Genomic DNA, 24021 nt, shown 5'->3' with positions numbered 1-24021 from the left:
GTCATATCATCTCCTTTTCTATAAGTCTGTCAGTCTTTAGGTCCATATACATGTCCATAAGGTCTGAACAAAGCCAGGAGACTGAATAAAACTTCAGCTGATATCAGCCTAAAGGTTCAGTGATTTCCAATCCTTTCAAGGTTAGAAAAGAAAAAAGAAAAGAAAAGAGAATAAGAAGAAATATCATTCACTCACTCATCAATAAAATAATATCTACTAAGTAGTATGTAAGTATTGGTACAAAAACAAAGAGGAAAGAAATCTAGTTCTTGCCCTCATGGAGTTTATGATCTAGTGAACAATAAGACAGAATGAAATACATGAGAAATAAGTGTTGCTTCCCACAGAGCAACATGCTGAAGGAATATAACAGATGTGATTAATTCCGACGGAGGGAGAATTAGGATGACCCTAATGGGTGAAGTAAGATCTGAGAAGGACCCTGAAGAAATTCGGTTAGGATGGATAGAGAGCAGAGAAGAGCAGCCAGCCCAAGGGAACAGGCTTGCACCTGTGGTTGAGTGTGGTATCAGAGAAGCGGGACTGAGAGGTATGGGCGGTGTGACGGGACTAAGGGCCAATGACCCTGGAGAAGTGATTTGATGCTGGATCAAGGAAAATTCTGAATACCTCATTAAGGAGTTTGGATTTATTGTGGCAAGGCTTTTGATCTGAAGTTGGATGTGATCCAACATGTATTTTAGGAAGATGAGGATGGAAATTGGGTGATCAGTAACCAGAGGTAAAATTGAAGCTGGGAGTCAATTCAAAGTCAGTGACACTACTCAGCCTCAGCACTGTGGTTGAACAACTCAAAGACTCAGGGTAGTGTGGGCACTGCCCACAGTCACCACAGGGTTATAGGCAAACAAGGCAGGACACCCTTAAAACCTCATCTGTAAAATACAAACTATTTGAAGCTCCCTGATTCTATCTGCAGGAAATCAAATCTCGAGATTCATCTCAAGCCTGTCTGGCTGGAACAATAAGGCCTAGACCAAGTGAGTGGGTATAGAAAGGAGAAAAGACCTAAGAGGAAAGCACCCCTATGGCTCAACCAAATGCTAGTGTTCCGCTGATGTGTAAATAAAAGCATTCTTGATCAATCATCCTTGACTGAAGCTGGGAAAACAAACCAAATCAGACATATATTTGGCATTATAATGAGCTTACCATTTAGTCCCTACTGGTCTCTGGACATACTAGACCAAAGCCAGGCCCAAGTGCAGTCAACTAAATAGCATCCAGAATGACCCCTGAAGGGCCGGTAAAATATCCTCCTTTTGGCTGAAATGGATGAAATGGAGCTTGACTCATGTCTTTCCAGTGGATGGAAGCATCCAGAAGCCACAGGAAGAACAATGTTCCCCATGCAGCTGTGCTCAGATATGACCACAGCTGAGGCTTCCATAGCCCAAAAAGAAAAACTGTCAAGCAAACATTTTTACTACACTGAAAGAAAATGGAGCAAGAAGGGTTTTTTTTTTTTATTTGTATAAAATATATTGTTCTTCCAGGCTGCAGTGAAATAGTTTCTATTTAATTGCACAGAAATCCTAAGAAGGTTACAGCAGTGAAACATTAAAATTCTAAGGGCAACTAATAACATTAAAACTTTATAGCCCCAGATAGAATAATTTAGACAAAAACAACATGAACATATGTTTTTGTGTAATAATAACAAACATTTATAGCTGTCAAGAGAGAAAAACACAGGTTTATGCACACCTTAATGGTGTGCATGGGTGAGCATGAGTATATTTAAAACATAATATATTACAAAAATGACAGCAGGCATGGCTCTTCTGGGTACTATGTTAAATCAATGAATAAATTACCAAAAGTGAGCTGTGGCTGTTTGGATGTGTAATTGAGCTTAACGTATGTAGTGTTATTTCAAAAGAAACTATTCAAGGAGTTTCGAGCCCAATCCACTCTGCATCTATCCTAGGCAGTTTACAAATAGCAATAAATGAAACCGTTTCACAGTAGGAAGGAAGTTTAGTTATACACATTACTTAAATGGGGGAAAAGTTAATTTTAATATGCTTTGCAGGAATTGAAAACAAACTTATAATAATTTGCTTATGTTCACCAAACTGGAAATTGAAATGTTAATATTTGGATTTAAATTTATATTAATTATTCACTGTATGACTCACAAAACCACTAGAAATTATCTGTTCAACTTAAAACAAATACATATACAGCCCTTCATAAATATATGTTTATTATTCTATTTGTTTTAATTACATCATTTGAATGCCACACTTTTTCAAAAAATTATTAGGACTACAGACTAGGAAGTAAATTTTAAGCTTGTTTGTGTCAACAAGTTAATGGCAATTGGTAATAACTGTGCTCCAGACAAAGCCATTAATGTGATTTTTAGAATAAAAATAACTTCTCATAATTTTCTTTCTAATTATGAGGTTGTTTGTCTTACTTAGTACTCTACCACAGTTTTATGAAACAGGGAAAGACGTATGTTTTCTTCTTTTTCCCCTGCCTGATTTTTCTGGCCTTAATCATCTCATATTTTTCTGTAATATATAAAATGCTGTGACCCTTTTACATAGAAAAGCTGAGATAAAATTCCCAAAGAATTAATTCCTAAACCGTCTGAATTATAGAGCTTGCCAAGTAGCCAAAAGGGCCACTCAACAGCTGTAATTTCTTTTGAGGAGATTGCAACTTTAAGCAATTTAAAATGTTATGATGGGCTTAGGTAACAGCCATGCTGACTCCTTATTTTTCATTTCTTTTGTGTTAATAGGGTCATTATATCATGGCAGATGCAGGGGGCAGGACTGTCATGTGTTTTATGAAAAGGAGACTATTTTTCTTGAACAGCATATTTTCATCTGTCCTATTAGTCCCATGCTTGGTCATCATTTATAGCCACCTAATACAACAAGTATCTTACACCACTCTCCACAATTCTGTGGGGCCCTGGACTCGTAAACCCAGACTCACTTTTCAATCGCACTAGACGAATAGCTTCCCACTAGCACCGAACACAGCTATGCTCGGCCTGCACCTAACAAACATCTTTTTATTCAAAATCACAATACAATTAGATAAGAGGTCATCCCTCTGCATCTTCACCACCACTTTTACTTACGTTGCCATTATTTACTCACTTCCCCACTCTATTCTCTTCTCCCCAAATTTTGCACAAACCAACCAATTTACTAACTCCACCAAACACTAATCCCGCAGGGTTTCCAGGCTTCTGTGAGCAGATGATGATGAACACAGTTGGGGTGCCTGGATACAGATAGACAGTGGAGCCCACTTAGCGCTCTATGCTCATTAGGACACCAAGATATGGAAAACACTAGGAAATACTGCTTTATGAGCTGTGAGTTTAAAGACCTGGCCATATATGCTGCAATAGGTAAAGCTACTTGGAAGAAAGCTTCCTTATCTTCCCCTCTTGGGAGTCTTCTCCATAGGTCTCTCATCCCTAGGGACTGACCCCACAGAGTTACTGCTGGAAGTTAAGCAGCAAGCATCAAATACTTTCAGAAAGAAATTTACTGAGCCTCCTATGGGTAAGGCCATAAGAGCCAGAGCCTTTCCCTGACAATATTCATTTTAAGTAGCCCATTTTCCTTTCCTGATTTAAACTGAGTCTTACAGAATTAATGGGCAAGAAATGGGGGAATGTGCAAAGTAGAAAGGGATCAGCAGCCAAGTCCATGTTAAATCACCAGCCAGCTGGCATGTTTCAAATGCTGCCCTATGAATACCAGATCTACCAAGAATAAATACTGAACACATAGAAGCAATTTACTGTAGATCTCCAGATAAAATCTTAACCTCAAAGACCCTTGACAAGATATAATAATTATTTCCGGTAACAATAACAAAATTAAAATCATAATTAGAGAGTTCAGATCCGTATCTTTTATATTTCAGAAGCTAGTCACCTTAGGGTGTAATGCCAGAGTTCAAAAGTATGAAGACATCACACCCTGAATCTGTGGGGTCTACAAGGCAAGTAGTTTTGCACTGAGGAGGAACCCCAGGCATCACAGGATGCTGTATGGAAGACATGGCCTATGCTGGCTTTTCTGGCGCCTTAACAGCTTCTACTGCTACCACCTTTGTGACCACCCAAGGTCCCTGTGTTGTAAAGCATATGAAACTGAGTACAGTAGCCTCAAAGTGGCTCTTTATAGATTCAACTCCCCATTTTTCTTTTCATATCCATACCCTCCAGGTGTGGGCTCAGTCCTCACGTCCAGCTGTGTTTTGGGTTCTCATGCCCACCTTCTCCCCGGATGCTGTGATTCTCATTCATTTCACATCCCACTCAAAGCTCCTTACTTTGGCGCAGACCATGGCTCCTGCCCAACACTCACCAAGCATGAGAACAGGAAGTCAGATGCCTACCCTGGCAACAGCTATAGGAGTTTACGTATGAACTATCTTTGATCTTCTCAGCAACCACGGATGACTTCATTAGTCAACCATTCAACTCTGACAATACATTCGTATGTGTCATTCTTTGTTTGCAGGTACACAAAAGGATTCTCTTGATAATCCTTTACTAAATCATACCAACTAATAAAATTATGAAGAACTAAGCAGCTAAAATAAAATAGTAGAAACTAAATAGTTATACAGCGGTACATACTTTCCTTCAACAACTTTCGTAACTTTTATTAAACTTAATGGGATTGTCCAGCACACTTTATTAAGATATGACAATCTTATAGTGGTTATGGGAAACAGGAAAATAAACAACATAAAAAAGATACACTATATCAAAATCACACATTTGATTATCCTTCCTGAGAGTTCAATAACAATTACTTAAATTAAAATTAAGTGTTTGAAAATTATAGTATTGTACAGCTGCCACACTTTTCATTAACTCACAACTTGTATGCCTAGGATGTCCGTGAGCTAACTCATAAATAACCCTGCTTAAAGTGCCAAAAAAGGCAAATTTCCAAGTATGGGTATGGTAGGCTGCTTTCTTTTTCCTTTTTTTTAAATTGTGAAATGCAAAGCTATAAAACATTTTATATTAAAAAGATACTTCACCTAAGTTTTATATAACTGGCCTAGATTCCATCATATCAATTAAATCAATTGAATCTATGCAACTTCAGAGTATAGATCAATTTACAAAACTGATATTTAAAGAACTAACAGAAATATTTAAACAGAAATATTTATTTATTTATGTATTTGAGAGAGAGAGAGAGTGAGAGAGAGCATGAAAGGGGAGAAGGTCAGAGGGAGAAGCAGAATCCCCTTGGAGCTGGGAGCCTGATGTGGGACTCGATCCCAGGACTCAGGATCATGACCTGAGCCGAAGGCAGTTGCCAAACCAACTGAGCCACCCAGGTGCCCTAAACAGAAATATTTAAAGAACTAACAGAAATAAATAACCTAAAGAATCCTCACAATATAAGGATTTTTATTTCTGTTGTAAATTTTTTATTAGGAACCAGCATTTTTTGAGAGTAGTCTTTGAGGGACATGTGCTGAGCACCACACTGTTTAGAACAATGAACAAGTAATAGTTCCCCCCCTTAGAGCATATACCTTGAGGAATATCTTTTTCTTTCTTTCTTTTTTTTCTTTTTACGATTTTATTTATTTATTTATTTGCACAAGCAGAGGAAGGGGCAGGCAGGGGGGAAGCAGACTTCCTGCAGAGCAGGGAGAGCGATGGAGGACTTGATCCCGGGACCCTGGGATCACGACCTGGGCCAAACGTAGATGCTTAACTGACTGAGCCACCCAGGTGCCCAAGGATTATCTTTAACACAAGATTCAAAGACAGAATGTGCGAAGTGCCACAACTGAGGTAGAAGTGGTATAGGTACATTCAGGAAACTGACAGTCACTCTGATTCAAATGGGTCCTTGGTGGGAATGAAAAGGACAGAATAGGTGCAGATGGGCAAAGATCTGAGGAGCAGAATGAGAAGAGCAGAGAGAAAAGACATGTGGCTGCACCAAATGAAAACAAAGGAGACTCAAAGGAACAAAGTTAGGAAGGAGGGAATTTGATAGGTAGGCCACGGAAAACCACCGAAGCATTCTAATTGGAAAAATTACAGTGCAAATGGAAAAGAAGCAAGAGAGACAGCCACAAGGTCAACTGGGAATCTAGTTTTAGAACTGTGTCCTGTGTGAACTCTGACTTCTGCAGAGGTCAGGGCAGGGAGGGCTAGAGAAGACTCAGATTGCAAAAAGCAGAGTGAAAAGCCTTTGGGTTCTGAGTCAACTAAGAAATTCCACTTTGGTTTTCTCTGTGTGTGTGTGTGCATGTGTGTGTGTGTATTTGTGTGTGTGTGTTAAAAGCATTTTTTATTTTATTTTAATTTTATATTTTGCATTGTTTTATATGTTGGGGTTATGAGTAAGATTTAGTTTGAAATTAAAAAATTGGCTAATACTTTTTTAATGAAAGCCACCAATCAAGATCACATGTTTTACTTACAGACGGAACCTGAGACTCAGAAACTGACTTGGTAACCAAGAGGTCATGAGTGAACACTGATGAGGATAGTTTCACTAAGAGTACCTGTGGCCAAAGACACCAGTGTAGCAATGAGTTGAGAAGAAAAAGAGATGATAGTTCAGCAGTGAGGAAAAAAAGAAGTAAAAGTACTTTGAACAGTAACAGGTAGAGAAAGAGTCAATGTGTAGAATACTCAGAAGCTGGTAAAACTTCATTAAAACAGTGAATTTGTTGCTTAAGATTTGTGTGTCCCCAGGAACAGAAAATTCCAATTCTGCTAACGAAGAAGCCTAAACAAAGAAGGAAATTGTCAAAAATGCTGAAAGTAGGATGGCTCTAGGGTTAGTTAATTCAGCTATTCAATAATATTAAAAAAAAAAAAATCCATCTTTCTCCTCTGTCATCTTCGGCATATCAGCCTTGACGTCAACCTAGTTCTATTCATGATTAGACAAAACGGCTACAGCAGCTCAGCTTCATGTCCTTGTGGAAGCATCCAGAGTTTGAAAGGGAATCCTTTCCCTTATTTGTCTCTTTCTACAAGAAATTTAAACAAACAAACAAACAAACAAACAAAAACTTTTCCGAAAGCCCTGCAGAGACTTTTCTTCATATCTCACTGGTCAAAAGGCATCAGTTGGTAGTGCCTAAACCAATCAATAACTTGGAAGGGGAGCCCTCTTGGTTGTCTGACAGAATGCAAGTCACTGCCTGGGCTGGGGGATACGGTCCATTTCCCTGAACCACACAGTACAGGAGGAGGGGGTGGGCAATGGCTGTTGCTTAGGCAGCCCACCCACCTGCAAATGAAGCCTAATAAGCATTGTTTGATACTGCTGTTGATGATTTTGTCAGTAGTGCCTCATCCCCAACCCATTTCCCTCCTAGGAGAAGTGTGGCTATACTTCCCAATATCCAATTTTATCACTTACGGGAAGAAAGAGAACTATCGATTGCCTAGGAAAAGTATGCACAACAAGAGTTTCTATTTTAAGGCATTCATTGAAAGAAGCTACTATGAGACAACATCTGCTTAAAATGCAGGATTTCCAAAGAGATCCTATCTTCAAACTCTGTTACCCGATTCCTCTTTTGTATATTAGCCAAAAGAGAAGAGTCATTAAGCTTTTTGTGTACAACTGACACTAAGAAGAATCTGCAGATAACGATAGAAGATGCTATTTGTCAAAGGTCTGGAGCAGAAATACAACTGAAAACTATGATACAATTGGAGAAAACACAAAAGTAATTACAAAGGAAGAAAACCACTCAGAGCATCAATTTTACCTTTATGATACCTTTGTTCACATCTCTGTCCTCTTTGTCCTAGGTTACACCATTAATAACTCTTAGCCTTCAACCAAAAAAGGGGGTGGGGAAATTTGCAATTACTGATTAATAGTAATAGTTACTGAAGTTAGTTACAAAGTTCTCACCAATCACAGAATGAGATGGTTTTATTTAGCTCTAAAACACAACGGAAGTTAATAGTAACACTACTTAAGGATAATTTTAAAAAATACATTTTGTTTTCCATTAAATCATATTACTCTAATTTACTTGAGAGGAAAAAACATCATGACATGAGAACTTCATTAATGATAATGGTAGTGGGCCCAGAAAGTCACCATTTTATAAATAAATATGTAACTCTTATAAAAGTTTGTGAAGTGGAGAAACAGTCAAAAGTGGGGTAGTGATTGTAAAGCACTGGTGAAGTATACAACGGGTCAGGTTCTAGAATGTCCACAGTCTTGAATAATGGGAAAAATTCCAACACATTAAGCGGTTGGTATCCTACGATAGTCGATATCACGGATACTACTGAGCCTCCTTAGCAGTGGAATCATGAATTTACACCATGTGGTTATTCGCTTACTTTCAGCTAGGAAAGCAAGAAAAGCTTTGGGCATGAGGGTCTGAAAAAGAAAAAAGAGCTGAGACAAAGAGGAGTTTTTCAAAATTCCTCATAATTCAAAATGCATAGCCCTCAAATTAGGGATGAACTTTAGAAGGTTCAAGTAAGTACTGACGTTCATATATATTAATTTCTTTCTTAGTTCCACAACTGGACGAACAATTCCCATCAGAAATTATTTAACTGGTTTGAGCCAGATGGAACTATCCAGTGAAATTCAGTATTTCCCCCATCTATCTAATGAAAGCCAGAAGAGGCATCAAATGAATGACAGCAGGAAAATAAATTTGACCAAGCTGGTTTGGAAAAATGCATGAGTGTGTGTTTTATGGAGACTATTCCAGAGAAGTGATCCAGGTCATTTTACAGAGCAGAGCTCCTCAACCCTATATTTCCTCCAAAGGTCCAGAAGAGTATAAACTATATTATGTTAGCTAAACCTCATTCATCATTTACTAGAAGCATGTGTATGTACATAGATTATAGTGCACCAAATATAATATGTCAGAGATTAGACTTTGTTAGCGATTCAAATAGTGGTATGATCCAGTTCTGCCCTTTCAGTTCATGTCAATTTAGAGACCTTTACCTTCTCAGGTTCAATCTCACCTAATCTTGTTAGAGAGCTTTAGAGCAAAGACTACAAATTTCATCAACCAGTGTGCTGGTCAGCTGGTAAGTTACATTAGACACTTCGGCTCCTTTTCAAAGCAGCAGCTCAGGGTATATTCTCTCAGCAAGTCTGTTTAAATAGATTTTTCTTAAAAATCTAACCACCTATTAAAACAGTTAACCAGCTAGACTTGAATCAAGAAAGTACAAAAATAATAAAATCATATTATTTTCTTTCTTATGGCATAAATTACTAGTTATTTTAGGAGAAATAGGTGAAATGGCTCTTTTAAAGATTGTTTTCTTCATAATGAAAAGCAAGAGGCAAAGGAAATGGGAGAGATTTGTGGAAAACAAGGGAGAAGGTGATAAGATAGAATTGAGCCATTATTTATACAGCTAAAATAAAGTATCGTGAAAGATGAGAAAATAAAGTGTAATTCTGTCCTTAGCTTTAATAAGAATATTCTATATCCACCGATTAAGAATAAAGTATATTTTTAGCCCAAATAATGTTTAAAGTGCATACAACAAAGAAATTTAGGATGCAAATGTGGCCCTGAGGCTGTGTCACAAGGCTGTGTGTGATTAATCACTAAACGTAATAGTAAATGCAATACAGTTTAGAGGGGACAGCAATCACTTAGGACTGGAAAATTATAGGGAATCTCTATTGGGACAGTGGGATTTGAATCCCAATCTCGTTCTCCAGTCCCTCCTCACCCTAAACCCTCCCTCTAGTCAACTAATTGTCTCACTGACTAATCACACTGAATTTTCCTTCATTCTAAATCCTTCGAGTTCCTTCCCTCCTTACTCCTGCTTACCACCCAACAGTCCTTTCTCTCCTATCTCAGAAGATACACCCTCTCTTCCTGAAACTCACAGCCCTACCTGATTCACTTCTTCTCCCTCATCTAAATCATCGTGTCATTTCACCTTCTTTTTTTTTTTTTAAAGATTTTATTTATTTGACAAACAGAGATCACAAGTAGGCAGAGAGGCAGGCAGAGAGAGAGGGGGGAAACGGGCTCCCAGCTGAGCATAGAGCCCGAAGCAGGGCTCGATCCCAAGACCCTGGGATCATGACCTGAGCCGAAGGCAGAGGCTTTAACCCACTGAGCCACCCAGGCGCCCCAATTCTCCTTCTTTCTTGTCTTTCTTCAAATTATCTTCTTCAACTGTCCCTTTTTAACTAGTTCTATTCTTTGGCCTATAAACATGACAGTGTCACCCTTATTCCATGAAAAGTCCCTTAGACCTACATCCTTACTCTCCCCCGGCTGTCAGCATTCTGGAAATTTCACTGTCGAGCATGTAGATTTCCACTCAACCCCCAGTTTTAATATGGCACCCTTGCTATCAGTTACTCCAGACATTCCTCAAGCTTCTATCATATTTCTCCCTTATTCTCATAAAATAGTCTTCTTGTGTCACTATCAACTTCCAAGGCTACAGCTATTATTTCTATTTTGACTGCCAAAGTTATATCCTCAGCATTGACCCCCTACTCTAAGCTTCAGGCTTGCATTTTTGACTGAATATTGCGCATAAGTACACAGATGATTTTCAGGCTTCTATTTCTAAATCATTGTGGTCAAACCTTTTTGCACTTTGGAATCACCTGTAGAGGTTACAAAAATACCTGTACCCAAGTTATATGCCCAGATATTCTTATTAATTGGATACCAAGATCATTATACTCAGCTTTCAAAACTGCTCCTTATTAAAATGTGCCAACCTCCATAAATGCTAACATGATTCTCCTAATTGCTCATGTTCAATTCCTCTGAGTCACCATTAACTCTTCCCTCAGTAGCCCCCCATTCTCCAGATACCAAATCCTAATATTTCTTCTTCTATAATATCACTTCTATTTTTTCTTTATATTATCACAGCCACTGCTTTACTTTAGCTGCCTCTAGTTATTGTACTAGATTCCTAATTCGGTCCTTCCTCTCTCATCCTACTTTTGCCATCTGTTTTCTATGGCTAAATCCAATCATTAAAAACACTCATGGCACACTAGTAAAATACAAAGTCTGCAGCTGATATTCAAAGTTCTCCATTATATATATAGCTCAAAACTTATCAGGCTTTATTGCCCACTACATCCTCATTCCTTCCCATCAACACAATAGACACCCTATGCTTGAAAGAGCCAAACAATTCACCGTTCACCACTCTCTAGATGTTCCTCAGATATTCCCTTTTCCATACTTTTGACCATGTTAATTCCTCTGCCTGGAATGCTCTCCCTCTAATATCTTCCTACTAACAATTTATCAGAATATTAGAGGGCTTCACAAAATCCATTTTCTCTTAGGGGTGGGGGGGCGCCTTCCCAGACCCCATCAGATTGAACTAATGTCCCCTCCCCCAAACTCCCTGTATCTATGTGCCTTATTATAGGACTTATCACACAGCCTGCCTTAATTTAGAATGACATATGTGCAAGTCTGTCTCCACCAATGGGCAGGGAGCAAGGAGAGGTACAGTGACTTGTCCAGAGTTATGACATCACAGTATAGTTACATATTCAATATTTATTGATTTGAGGATGGATAAGAACAGCATAGATATAGAGAATAGAACAATCCCTGGACAAAAAGAAGAAAAGAAAACGGAAAACAAATTTGGGAGATGGTGAGTTAAGTAGAAGATTTATGAAATGAAACAGTGGCATGTCAAATGGCCTTTTCCTGGTCATGTTAGTTTTTTAAAAAGAATGAGTAAGCCTGAGTATCTTATATATGTTTGGAGCCTAAGTTCTCCCATTAGTAAAGGGAAATGATTATAGGAGTTAAAATTGCTAGTACTATTGGGAAGTATGAATGAGGCCATCCCGGTAAAAGTTTTGACACAAACCTAGAGCACAGAAAGCCCACTCTAAGGCTAACCCCATTAACAGGGTCTGCTACACACACACACACACACACACACACACACACACACACACAATGGCTATACAATAACATTCAAGATGTCAAAAGAAAGATTTATCTGACTTTGATTTCCAGGCTAGAAAAGGGACAGAATGAGAGAGAGACAGAGACAGACGAGCATAAATGTCCAAGCAACAGACGTGTGCAGTTAGCTTCCACTATATTTCATGGGACACATACTTCCTTATCTTTCTCCTTCTTTTCCTTTTCTTCCCCCCCCCCCCCCATCTCTTCTCTTTTGTCCTGGTCTCTTGCTTTAGGTTTTCCTTTTTCCCTCTCCCATTACTCATGCTGCAAGATCCAGGGCCTGGCTTCGCCCTGCAGGGGGCAATACCGAACATGTGTTGGCCTCTGCAGCCCAACTACCTAGAAAGACAGAAGCCACCGCCCCAACCCCATGCAAGAATGGCTTGGAAGCTGTGGTGAGATGGCTCCCCAGGCTCCAGCCCAGCAGGACCTCCAATCTAGTTAACGTTTCCTAAAAAACATTAACCCTCATTTAGGCGCAGTGGGAGGTGAGACTGGGAATGTTCTGTGAATCCTGGTGGCAAAGAGCACTGTGTTCCTTACACTGAGAAAAGCTCTCCCTCTCTGTTAGCATCGGCACCACATGGAACTGTACGCTCCAGTTGATTTCCAAGGAGAGGGAAAAAACAGAAGGCGGCTCTCTCAGTGCTTTCTGACCTCGCTAGATGGGAAAGATACTCTGGCTGTGAGAACAATTAAGCAAACGTTTGGAGGATTCTGGGTGTGGAGGTTAGGTGTGTGTACATTTGAAAGCTGCGGTTTTAGAAGAAGCCCTAGGTGACTCAATAAACATGAGAACCGAGCAGGGTAATCCCGTTAGCAGGGCTCTCCTCGGCTCAGACCTCTCCCCTGACAGAAACAACACCTTCCGGGAAAAAGGGTAAATCACACACTGAGGTAATTGTTTCACACCTTCAAAGAATTTACTTATTAATTTCAAAGTGTTTTTGGAAGCAATTCTGTATCTTGCCTTCCATTTTGTGCTTAAATACTTGGGTTTTTTTTTTTTTTAATGTTGACCTCCAAGTCCCTCTTAATGTATTTATTATATATTATCTTTAAAATACATTAGGCTGAGTTACGAAATGTGAATTCTGCCAGTAAAAGAGGGCTGCTTTCCATTGAATGTAACTTTGTATACAACATCATGCATCTTTGCAACTCTAGGTATCATAGATTCTGGGATTAGGCACTCTTTGACTAAATAGGTTAAGAAAAAAACAGACTACCTCCTCATATCAATGACATTTCTCTGTGTTGATTAGAGACACCAAAGAATTTCACTCCCGATTTTTGCTGAGCCAAACACTTAGGTCTTGAGGCCACCACCAGCAATGGAAATACAGTGTGAAAAATTAAGATAAGCTCTGGTGTTACATGTTATATACACCATGATAGGGATGCCAGTTAGCTGTCCTTTGACCTGCTGTATATTTTTATCATCTCAAATCATTTTCAGTCACCTCATTAGAGTGGCAGACCATTTAAAAAAATTCCTCATCTTGGATCCACCCATATATCTGATAATATGCAAATTTAAGTGCCTCAAGGAGATTAGAGGAACTATCTCTTATTCGATTCTATCATAAATTTAGTACCTACAACAGATCTTCAAAGAAGTAACTCACTTTTGTTTCTGTCTTTTCAAAAACACTTTTGAAGAAAAGTTGCCCTTCTGATAACAAAAAAAGCACTACTGAAGAATCCACTGCAGAAGAAAGGGCGCTCCCTAGGTACTGCATATCAGGACTGTATTTATATAGTTCAGCAGAAAAGGAACTGGAGCAGATACTGGCTTTTAGGAAGAATTCCACATAAAAGAGGGGGAATTGGTAATGCATTTACTACTCATTTGCTTGCATCAAGAACCACATTCCATTTTAATCTGCCAACATCCTAATTAAGATGATCTGAATCTTGGGTGATCTATTATTCTAGATCTGAGATAGCCCAATTTACATTAGACAAGATGTTACACTGTGTGCTTACACTGAGATGATAAGACCACTGAGCATGTCTTCCCTCCTGTCTGGCCCAGCGCTGGGCAGAGCATTCTGTCAGCACTCAATAAATAATGGCCAGGCCTTTCCCTATTGTCTTTCTCTCTACCACTTTAGGCACAATTTCATCTTACTATATCATTTCTGGTTCCTTTTCACACATAGAGCTGTGCTCCTTTCTGCATGAGGAAGATAGGAAAGTATCTCAAGTAATTCTCTATGAATGTGTCCATCCGTGTATATGGGACTAGCAACACCTGAATGCAATTCCCATTCATTACTTCTATGTTGTTTCTGAAGACCTTAAAGAGTATGTTGCCTACATAAGCTTTTGAGCCAGAAAAGCAAAGATGCTTTGGAAGCATCAGGATCAAATTCCTTTCCAGTATAATAATATCCAGCTGCAATATTGCCCAAGAGGCACTATAGAACACAGAGAAAATAGCATACAAAGGTACTCTCCAAATCAGCTTCTTTCTCCCCACTTCGGCTAAGGAAAGTTATCCATAATTAATTTTATTTAAGATTTTATTTATTTGAGGGGCACCTGGGTGGATCAGTGGGTTAAGCCTCTGCCTTCAGCTCAGGTCATGATCCCAAGGTCCTAGGATCGAGCCCCACATCGGGCTCTCTGCTCAGCAAGGAGCCTGCCTCCCCCTCTCTCTCTGCCTGCCTCTCAGCCTACTTGTGATTTCTGTCTGTCAAATAATAAATTAAAAAAATCTTTAAAAAAAAAGATTTTATTTATTTGAGAGAGAGAGAGAGAGAGAGCGCACAAGGAGGGGGGGACGGTGGAGGGAGCAGCAGAGGGAGAGGGAGAAGCAGGCTCCCCACTGAGCAGAGAGCCTGATGTGGGCTCATGACCCAAGCCCAAGGCAGATGCTTAACCAATTAAGCCACCCCCAGACACCCCCAAAAAGTTACCTATAATTTATTAACATAATACTAGGTTAATACTAAGTTGTCTGATAAACACACAAAAAATGTGTTAATATTGGACTTGCCCTCCCTAGACATCTGAATAAAGTCCAGGTTGTCTGCGACATAACCAAGTCAGAGGCCACGTGTATGTCCCTTCTTAGCCACTATCTAAAACTGTCATTTGTAGGGCTGAGCAAACATATTTAAGAAATGTTCTTAAGCTTGCTCTAAGTGCTATTGTTGAACAGATAACACTGATGACCTTCATAGTCTTATATCCATTTCCAAAGGGATGACAATCTAAGATGTCAATCTAAGAACCTCAAAGAAGGTAGATAAATAAGCACAAGTCTGGGGTTCAAAGCACCTCACCCTCTATCTCCTTTTACTAAGGAAATGAAGATGTTTGATGGAACCCAGGGTAGGTCACCCTTCTGGTAGCTGTAAAGTTTTCTGAATTTGCAATAAAATCTTCAAATATTCTTTGCGCTGGAAACTTTTCTTCTTCTATTTTTTTTTAAGATTTATTTATTTATTTGACAGAGAGAGAGAACAAGCTTTAGGGGTGGAGGTGGGGAGGGAGTGAATCTCAAACAGATTCCCTGCTGAGCATGGAATAGACACAGGGCTCGGTCTGAGGAGGCTGAAAGCACACCCCAGCCAAAATCAGGAGTCGGATTCTTAACCGACTGAGCCACCCAGGTGCCCCTTGAAACTCATCTGTTTCTTTAAAGAGGACAAAGGAACCACTGTCTGATTACAGTGATGCAAAGTTTGAGCCGTTGTGTTAGGGACATCCTGGCCTTGATTCTAAGACAGCTATAATGATGGCTGAAGAGGTGACAAGTAAAGAAACAGAGAATAAGAACATCTTAAAGGAGGCAATGTGCAAAGTTTAAGAATGCTTTCTTGCTTTCAGGATTTTGGGGTTTTGCCTAGAAAGGTTAAAAAAAAAAAAAAGAATACAGCCTTTCTTAGGTGTTGGGTGTTCAGTGTTTTGAAATCCCTCCAGCTACGCACCATTCAAAAATTTAACATACTGAAAGCCTAGTTTTAGCTGATAAACTTTAACCAATCTATCTTAAAATAAAATACATAATTATAAGCATATTTTCAATCCTTGGAAGTGAGTGCTAAAGCTCTATTTCTAGAACTGGTGAATTCTGTTCTCTATTTCCATGTATAAAAGATCGCACAGTCCTGGGAAAACACTTTTTTTAAAAAAATGAAATACAACAAATAAAGTGCGCTGCTGAGTCCTGGGGGAGAAGTTTCCCAGAGTCTTTGAATTTCCTCCTATCCTCCTTCTTTACAAGATTTCTAAGACCAAGTCCTTTTCTGCAGTCTCTCAAACAAGGTAAAAAAGAAAAATACCCCCTAGATATATTCTTTAGATTTTTCTATTATGCTTCTCAAGTTCCCAGTAGCCTCTGAAGTAAACTTAAGATGAATTCTGGAGTTATTTTTTTATTATGTTTTAATTTCAGTTCTCTTTTAGGTCTAAGATGAAATAGATGATCATAACTGCTCTGCTTGGAGATGCATTTCATGGCACAATGTATATGTGACCTATGCAAGGTCACGTCATGGAAAGAGAACGGACATGAGAGATAACAAGTAGAATCCAAGCTTTTAGTCTTGGACAACTTCAGGGTAACCTATTTAGGCTTGCTTTATTTCATGCAATACGGCAAGAAAAGTTTCTTTTTAAACAGTAAGTACGTCGTAGATATAAAGTCTGTATAGGGCTCTCTCAGTGGTTTGAACAATGTCAATTACAAATATATGAAGAATTACTGCCCAAATCACTGATCATTAAGGGTTATTTTATTTTATTATTTTATTTTTTGGCCACATTTTGAGCCTTGGTACAGTGGCAAGCCAGCCTACTTCTCATCCACAATAAGATCCCATGTTCCAGCCACACTACACGTTTCACACCTTGAGGTCTCTGCACATGTTTCACGCTGACAAAAATCCTTTCCACCCCTCATTTAAAACATCAACTCCCCTGTAAATCTTCCCTTTTCATTATCTTCATGCTGGCAAAAATCCTTTCCACCCCTCATTTAAAACATCAACTCCCCTGTAAATCTTTCTTTTGAGACCCCCAAACAGGGTTCATTATTTCCTTCCCTGTGTACTCAGAGTGCTGCATACCTATCTAATGTAGAGTATCTATCAGATTCTATTATAATTATTGGTTTACTGTCTCCACCACCAGAAATGAAAACTTGTCCATTTACCCTTATCTAGGATTTCCCACATGCCAGGCACTGTTGTGAGCACTGTAGATACATCAGCTCTTTAATCTGTACTGCAGCCCATTTGAGGGGGTTATTATCAGGGCCTCCATTTTACAAATGAGGAAGCTGAGACACAGAGAAGTGACGTTGTTCTCCCAAGGACACCCAGCTAGCGAGTGTCCCGAGTGGAACTCAGGCAGTCTGACATCAGCCAGAGTCTGGGCCTCCCCTGATACTCTCTGTGTTTGCCCCACAGAGGAAAGCAGGCAGGTCATGGATATTAAACAGATAGAAAGAATAATCATACTGATTTCTCCATAGTTTCCTAGGCTTAAATTAGAAATATATTACCTTTGTCTTAAATGGATTTCACCTTCACCCTTGACTATGGAGGAGTTCATTTGTCCAGAGAAAATTCAGCCCAGACTGGGGAGAGAAAGCTAGTTGAGAGGTAGAAGGCCTAGGGTATTGCTGGCTCTGCCAGGTCAGAGTCAAACTCTCTGTACCTCCCACAGCTTCCACGGCTGCCAAAACCTATAGAAACCTCTCCAGGAGCTGTTTGTAGTGGTACGACTCTGCACACATGTGACACAGAATGCTTGACACAGAGATAGTATTCACGAAGAATACTTAGGTTAGTCTCTGTAAACTGATGGGACTCTGAGCAGGAAGACACTGGGACTTTGGGATGATTCAAACAGAGAGGTTTTTGTCATTGTTTCTTTAGAAGTGAGGCACCCAAATCATTAAGAACCAGTTGTATTTATCCTTCCTCCTGAACTAATTTAAATTTATATCTCAAGTCCCCACAGGTGATTGTCACCCATTTTACCATTTAAATCACTTCTTAATTCTTGTATTTTATATATATTCTGTATTTTTCTGATTAAAATTTTTATTCATGGTAGAGATTTGGAAAATTCAGAGGTATCTAAAAATATCTAATTGCATATTAGAGGACTTTACCAATGTTTTAAAATTCTCTTCTTCTAGAATACTATTTTAAATGGCTGTATAACCTTTCATTAGGATAAGATGAAGCATGATTTAATTAGCCTGTCCCTGTTTTAAACATTTGGTTGATATCAATTGTTTGCTGTTATAAGACTTTCTTTCATGCTCTGTGGAGATCCCGGTTGTTGAGAATCCTGTAGCCCCCGCAGGAAAAGGGCCTCTTAGAGCCTATACAACAGTGCTTCTCTGGGAGCTTGTGCAATGCAGATTCTGGGTCCCCAGCAAGGAGGTTCTGACCTCTCAAAGCTGGGCTAGAGCAGGTGCTCCTCTCTTTGAGAAATGCTAACACTGCCTCTCCTTGGAGAATACTTTCTCTTCACCCGGTTACTTCTTTACTCCCTTCTCAATATACAACCCCCAAAATGAGCTGATTTCAAAGTATCAAACTCAAATTGGTTCTGGTGAAGACAGCTACTCATTTTTACCCCCAGTCTTTTATTAATTTAGGTGACTGCCCCATCTCTGCAGTTCCTCTTTGGCACTCCTCAGCCTTTAACCTGACTCCACCCACCCATGGTCCACACCACAGCCAGGAACAGCTTTTTATGCAGCCAATCAATGATGTCATTTCCCTCCTCACTACAAAACCCTCCCTTTGTGACCATAGGCCACCCAGCTTCCTTCAGACCCTCCTCTTTCTCTCTCTACCTCTCCAACTGCACTGGCCTGCTCACGGAATGCCTCCTCAGAGAAGCCCTCCTTGATGTCCTGATCTAAATCACTTCTCCCAGCGCAAGCTCTGGCTGCTCCCTTTTCTTTCACAGCACATCACCATTTATAAAGCTCCATGAGGCAGGTCCTGAGACTTAATCGTTCATCACCAGCATATCTGGCCCTGAGCAGGGCCAGTGAGAGGCAGTCTTCTGGGTCACGATCCACACAGGTTCTGGGGCCAAAGGGCTAAATTCAAATGTGAGTTCTGCTACTTAGGACCTGTGTGACCGTTGGCAAGTTACTTAACTTCTCTGTGCCTCCTTTTTCTCCACTGAGGATAACATGGGACTACCAGAGAGGTTTGTTGTGAGAATTAAATGAAAGAATCCACAGAAGTGCTGAGAATCACAACTGGCATGTAGAATGTATCCAATACAGGATAGCTTTTTAAAAGGAAGCAATTAGTATGCTTTGATAAATAAATAGAACACAACAGACTTTCGAGTTGCATCTTTTCTCATCATCACTGCCCCGCAACCCCAACCAAAGCATTCTTAGCCCCACCAACGTCTCCCTGCAGCCTGCTCCTAGAGAGGGCTCTACTTCTGCCCTGAGAAATCTGCTGAATACATTCTCCCTTCCATATTATTAGTTCCAGCTTTGATCCTTTCATCACATCACTTTCTAGAATGTGTGCTCATGTGCCAAGCCCCGGCTCTTCCTTCCTCCGAGTATTTCCTGAAATGTGACCTCCTCGAGGAGCCTTCTTTAAGTGGAACTGAGCTCATCGTTCCATTCTCTGTTTCCAACAAATAAGTTAAAGGTTGTTGTTCGAGGTTCCAAAGCTATAAATCTTCCGAGGTTTTCCCTGGCTACGTGGTCTCACCATTGCAGGATGGGTGGGGTTTCTCCTGAAGAATGTGAGTCTAAGAAGGTAAAGGGTTTGTTTAACTTGCTCTGTATACATTTAGCACAATGCCAATCCACATGGATGCTGAATAAATGTGACTTGATGATGGTTTAATTACTTTGTCCATGCCAGGAATAGAAACCCGGAACTCTTAAATCTGTTTCCCCCCACGTTGCAATATGTTTCAACGCTGAGTCTATTATGAGACTGGTTTTCTGCATGGACTTTCACAAAAAGGATAAATACAAAAGAGAGATTACATGAAAATATCAAATTAATAAAATTATTTTCCACATCCCGAGTCCAAAGATACCTTTGGAACAGCAGTGCATTGTTATTAAAAGGTGCCTCGTTTAAAGTTTAATTGCATATGCTTTATGGGTTATTTTATAAATCTAAAATAGATAACCAAAACATGTCAATACTCGTTTTTAAAGTACTTGTTGTATTCGGTGCATGCACCATTATGGAGAACTTACACTCAGAGCAAAAAGATTTGTAGCAAAGCATATGACCTTCTTCCCACTACAATGACCATCCCCTAATTAGGCAATGCATCTGATAGTCATTAACAGGAATGAGATAATGAATCACTTTCTCTCTTCTTTGTTAATTTGCTGTAACCAAGCGGCTAATGGATGTCAGAGCTGAGTGATTGCACTGATTATAGTGATTTATAGTTGCAACAAAACAATTTAAAACCATTCTGATTATTCATGTTAAAGATGCTTTATGTTTTGTTTACTAAATGTTTTATGTCCCCCTTTCTCCTACCCCTAAAGTATTGTCCCCCTCCTACTCTGCCACTTTTGACAAAAACTCCTCTTCCTGGAAAACTTGAAAGTTGTAGGCTTTTTTTTTTTGTTTTAAACTAAGCCATTTCATTTTGTTTATCTTTTGTCTCTGTATATCTACATATCCAAGTAGATATAGAGACAGATAGATAGATGGATGGATATAGAAATAGACAAAGTTTACCCAGTAGAAACAAAAAGCCTTCGGGGTGGAGAGAAAACTTCAGTGGTGCCTAGTTCAAAAGAAGGCAGAAATGAGAGGAAATCAGGCAAACTTCAAGCCACTTACCTTGGGGCTTCCAGTCCCTTCCTCGCCCTCCACAGACACATCAGTAGCCAGAATCTCAGCTTTGATGGTATCCAGAGCCCTGAGAATCCAGCTGTGCTGTCGTTTGATTTGCCTCTGCAGCTCCTTCCACTGGCTTGCAATCATCCGCAGCATGTCCTTCAGCCCTTCTCCAAAAGGAGGGGAAAGCACAAGTTACAGGCTCAACTGCATTTTTTACCCAGGATTGTCTTTTAGCCAGTAAATTAGATGAATATTTCAAACAGTAAGCCTAATTTTAAACAACCATTATCATCACCTGCCATATAAGCATTTGTCCCCCAGGAGAGGGGCTGGGGGATTTTGCCTTCACAGAAGGCATAAGGACACAAAACCAGGATCACCACAGAGATGCTTGGGTGGGAATCGACTTAGCTTCTGTGCATTGACTTAAAAAAATGCATGTTGAACAAAAATGACCAAGTATAAAAATTACTGACACCAAAGCTTCACTTTCCAAAGAGAAGGCCCTGTGTGTATCCGTGTGGAGACTTCACAGTGATCAGAAAGATGCACAGAAATAGGCGAAGTGAACTCGATGAGGAATACGGTAAATGGGCCAGAATTAAGACAGCAGTCCTCTCCCTTAGCATGTCCGATTAATGCTGCTCTTTCCTTATTTAGCTGTGGTAAGCTCAAAGCAAGAGCCAGGTTATAATTCACCCTGTCTTACGGTCTTTTGCTACCAGGGTAAGTATAACCAAATGACAAAATTATTTTTTATTTATCATCTGTTCCTCATAAATACATTAATACTGGGCAAGAGTTGGTTTAAGGCCAAAACTATGCTAATGCAATGACCAGCAAAAAAACATGCAAAATGTTCACGTGTGAGAACTGGCAGGGGAATAATCGGATGTATCTCGTCCGCCTGCCTTATATCGGTAATGATACCTATAAGTACCCTAATGCATATGCATTATAACTATTTGCACAATTCTCATTCATTATCTTAATGTTATTTCCAGGGCACCTACATCAAAAAGCACGTCAATGTGAAGTTTTCAGGAATGTGATTTCAACTGAAACTCGGGCGAATAGCAAGCCCAAAATAAAATGAACAGACCATTTGGAGGCAGTATTTCATCGTATAAGTATCACAGCATTGTATGCAGTATATGAAACATTTATAAATCTTGAAGGTCAATCTGATAATGTAAATATTAATAATACATAAGGAAGTGAATATATGCAGTAATTTACAGCAATGCTTCTTCATTCTTAATAGTCTGGAGACATAAAGGCTTGCAATATTTCAGGAGGATTTACCTGCTTTGTGAGATGCAATAAGCTCGAGAAGTTGGTGTCCTTCCTCCTCCACAGCTTCCTTGAGAGCACAGTGACTGTCTACATTCAACTTAAAACTCTGCAAGGAAAAATATGAGCATCAGACCCTGGCAAGGCAGTTAAACATAAAACATCCATACAAAATTACTTGCTACTTTTTATCAAGAACCACACAGCCCAATTTACCCAATAGACAAACTAATTTGCTAAATACTAAAAGCTATTGATATTTGGGATCTGGGTTCAAAATGTTTCCGCTAGATTAGCAGAGTGCATCTGTTTGGAAACAGCTGACAAATCTAGAAATTCATTAGGTTTTTATGAAAAGTCACATCCCGTAGGCTATATCAGGAGAAGCAGTGCTCTATAAAATATACTGAATTTCTACCAGCACATATGAGCTCTTTTCTTCACTTTTTAAAAATGTTAGTGATAGCACTATTTATGAAACCATAAAAAAATTGGCAGCATAAAATATATTAGCCTTATGTGCGTATATCTAAATCCATTAATAGAGTAAGGGTTGGACTCGGCTGTTTCTCAGGTATCACACAAACCAGAGAATATCAAGGTGGATCGAGTACTGTACTGAGGAGTCAAATGCTTCCCAAATCTTTGATTTTTAAAAGCTTATTTCTTATACTGTGATTCTGCTTGAAAAATGAATATGTCAGGCACATCAGGGGCATTTTTCACTCATGACCATCCTCCAAAACCCAGCAAGTGCTGGTATGGCTGAATCCCAACTCAGGGCCATTGCTTTCAGGAAGCCTTCTCTGTTGCTTTACATGGAGTTATAGACTCCTTTCTCCCTGCTCTTACATGTGTTTCTACTACAGAATTTATCACCTGTATCCTGCTCTATTTCTACACTCTACTACCAAATTATAAGCAATTTTAAAGAAATTCAAGTTTCACATTCATCTCCAACTCAGGTCACATGGAAGATGTTCAACAGATTTGCGGAAATCATAGATATCTGTCATATTGGATCAACAGCGCTCTCTGAAAGGGAAGGCTTCCAGTTAGGTATTTCAAGAAACATGGGTGGCTTTCCAAAGAATTCCCACCTCTGGAATGTTAGAAGGCATTCCAACCACAGCAGGTCCAGTGGAGAGGAATCCTAATAACCAATCTGTTGAGTCAATGGCTAGTCTTCAGGGTGAAAATCAATTCCTTGAGTTGACTAATTAGGACATGAATTTGAAATACTACATGCCAAATGTTGGCCTCTCCATGACAGAGCTCCACAATATACAATATATTTCGCTGTCACTGATGATTCCTTGAGCAATAGCTGTATGCAGAGCCCTAAGCTTAGTGTTAAGAATATTTAACACAAGCTTGGGGTGCCTGGGTGGCTTGGTGGGTTAAAGTCTCTGCCATAGGCTCACGTCATGATCCCAGGGTCCTGGGATTGAGCCCCGCATCAGGCTTTCTGCTCAGCGGGGAGCCTGCTTCCTCCTCTCTCTCTCTCTCCGCCTGCCTCTGCCTACTTGTGATCTCTCTCTGTCAAATAAATAAATAAAAGCTTTTAAAAAATTAAAAGAATATTTTAAAAATTTAAAAATTAAAAAAAAGAATATTTAACACAAGCTCATGATGATACAAACCCAGTTAGAATGTAATTTGGATGAAAGAGGTTAAACCACCCAAAACTGTAAAGTTAGGTACATTCATTTGTTCGTTTAGGAACCATGTATCATGCTTGTTCTGTACACTGGACTGATAGTGACTTAAGGGGTTTAAATGGCCTCTGGCATCAAAGGGCAACCAAACACGTCCCTAGGAGGACAAAGTGCAGCCCAAGTCATCGCGGATGTTCAGGAGTGACTCTGGGCTCTCTTTTTCTTAGTGGCAAAAAGGGGTCTTCTTTTTA

The 24021-nt window shown here is 39.5% G+C and overlaps 1 protein-coding gene across 1 annotated transcript in view; it reads right to left on the bottom strand.

Annotated features, from left to right (window-relative positions):
- Window positions 1–24021, bottom strand: part of LOC111139065 (A-kinase anchoring protein 6) — a 364313-nt gene that overhangs the window by 192632 nt on the left and 147660 nt on the right. Inside the window, 2 exon segments of the mRNA XM_022491196.1 lie at window positions 20820–20983; window positions 22125–22221. Coding sequence (XP_022346904.1) covers window positions 20820–20983; window positions 22125–22221 — 261 coding nt within the window.

Source organism: Enhydra lutris, unplaced genomic scaffold (assembly GCF_002288905.1).
Source record: "Enhydra lutris kenyoni isolate GAN:26980312 unplaced genomic scaffold, ASM228890v2 scaffoldscaffold4, whole genome shotgun sequence".
Lineage (NCBI taxonomy): Eukaryota > Metazoa > Chordata > Mammalia > Carnivora > Mustelidae > Enhydra > Enhydra lutris.
Note: the sequence above shows the minus strand (reverse complement) of the source record. Positions and strands in the feature narration are given on the sequence as shown.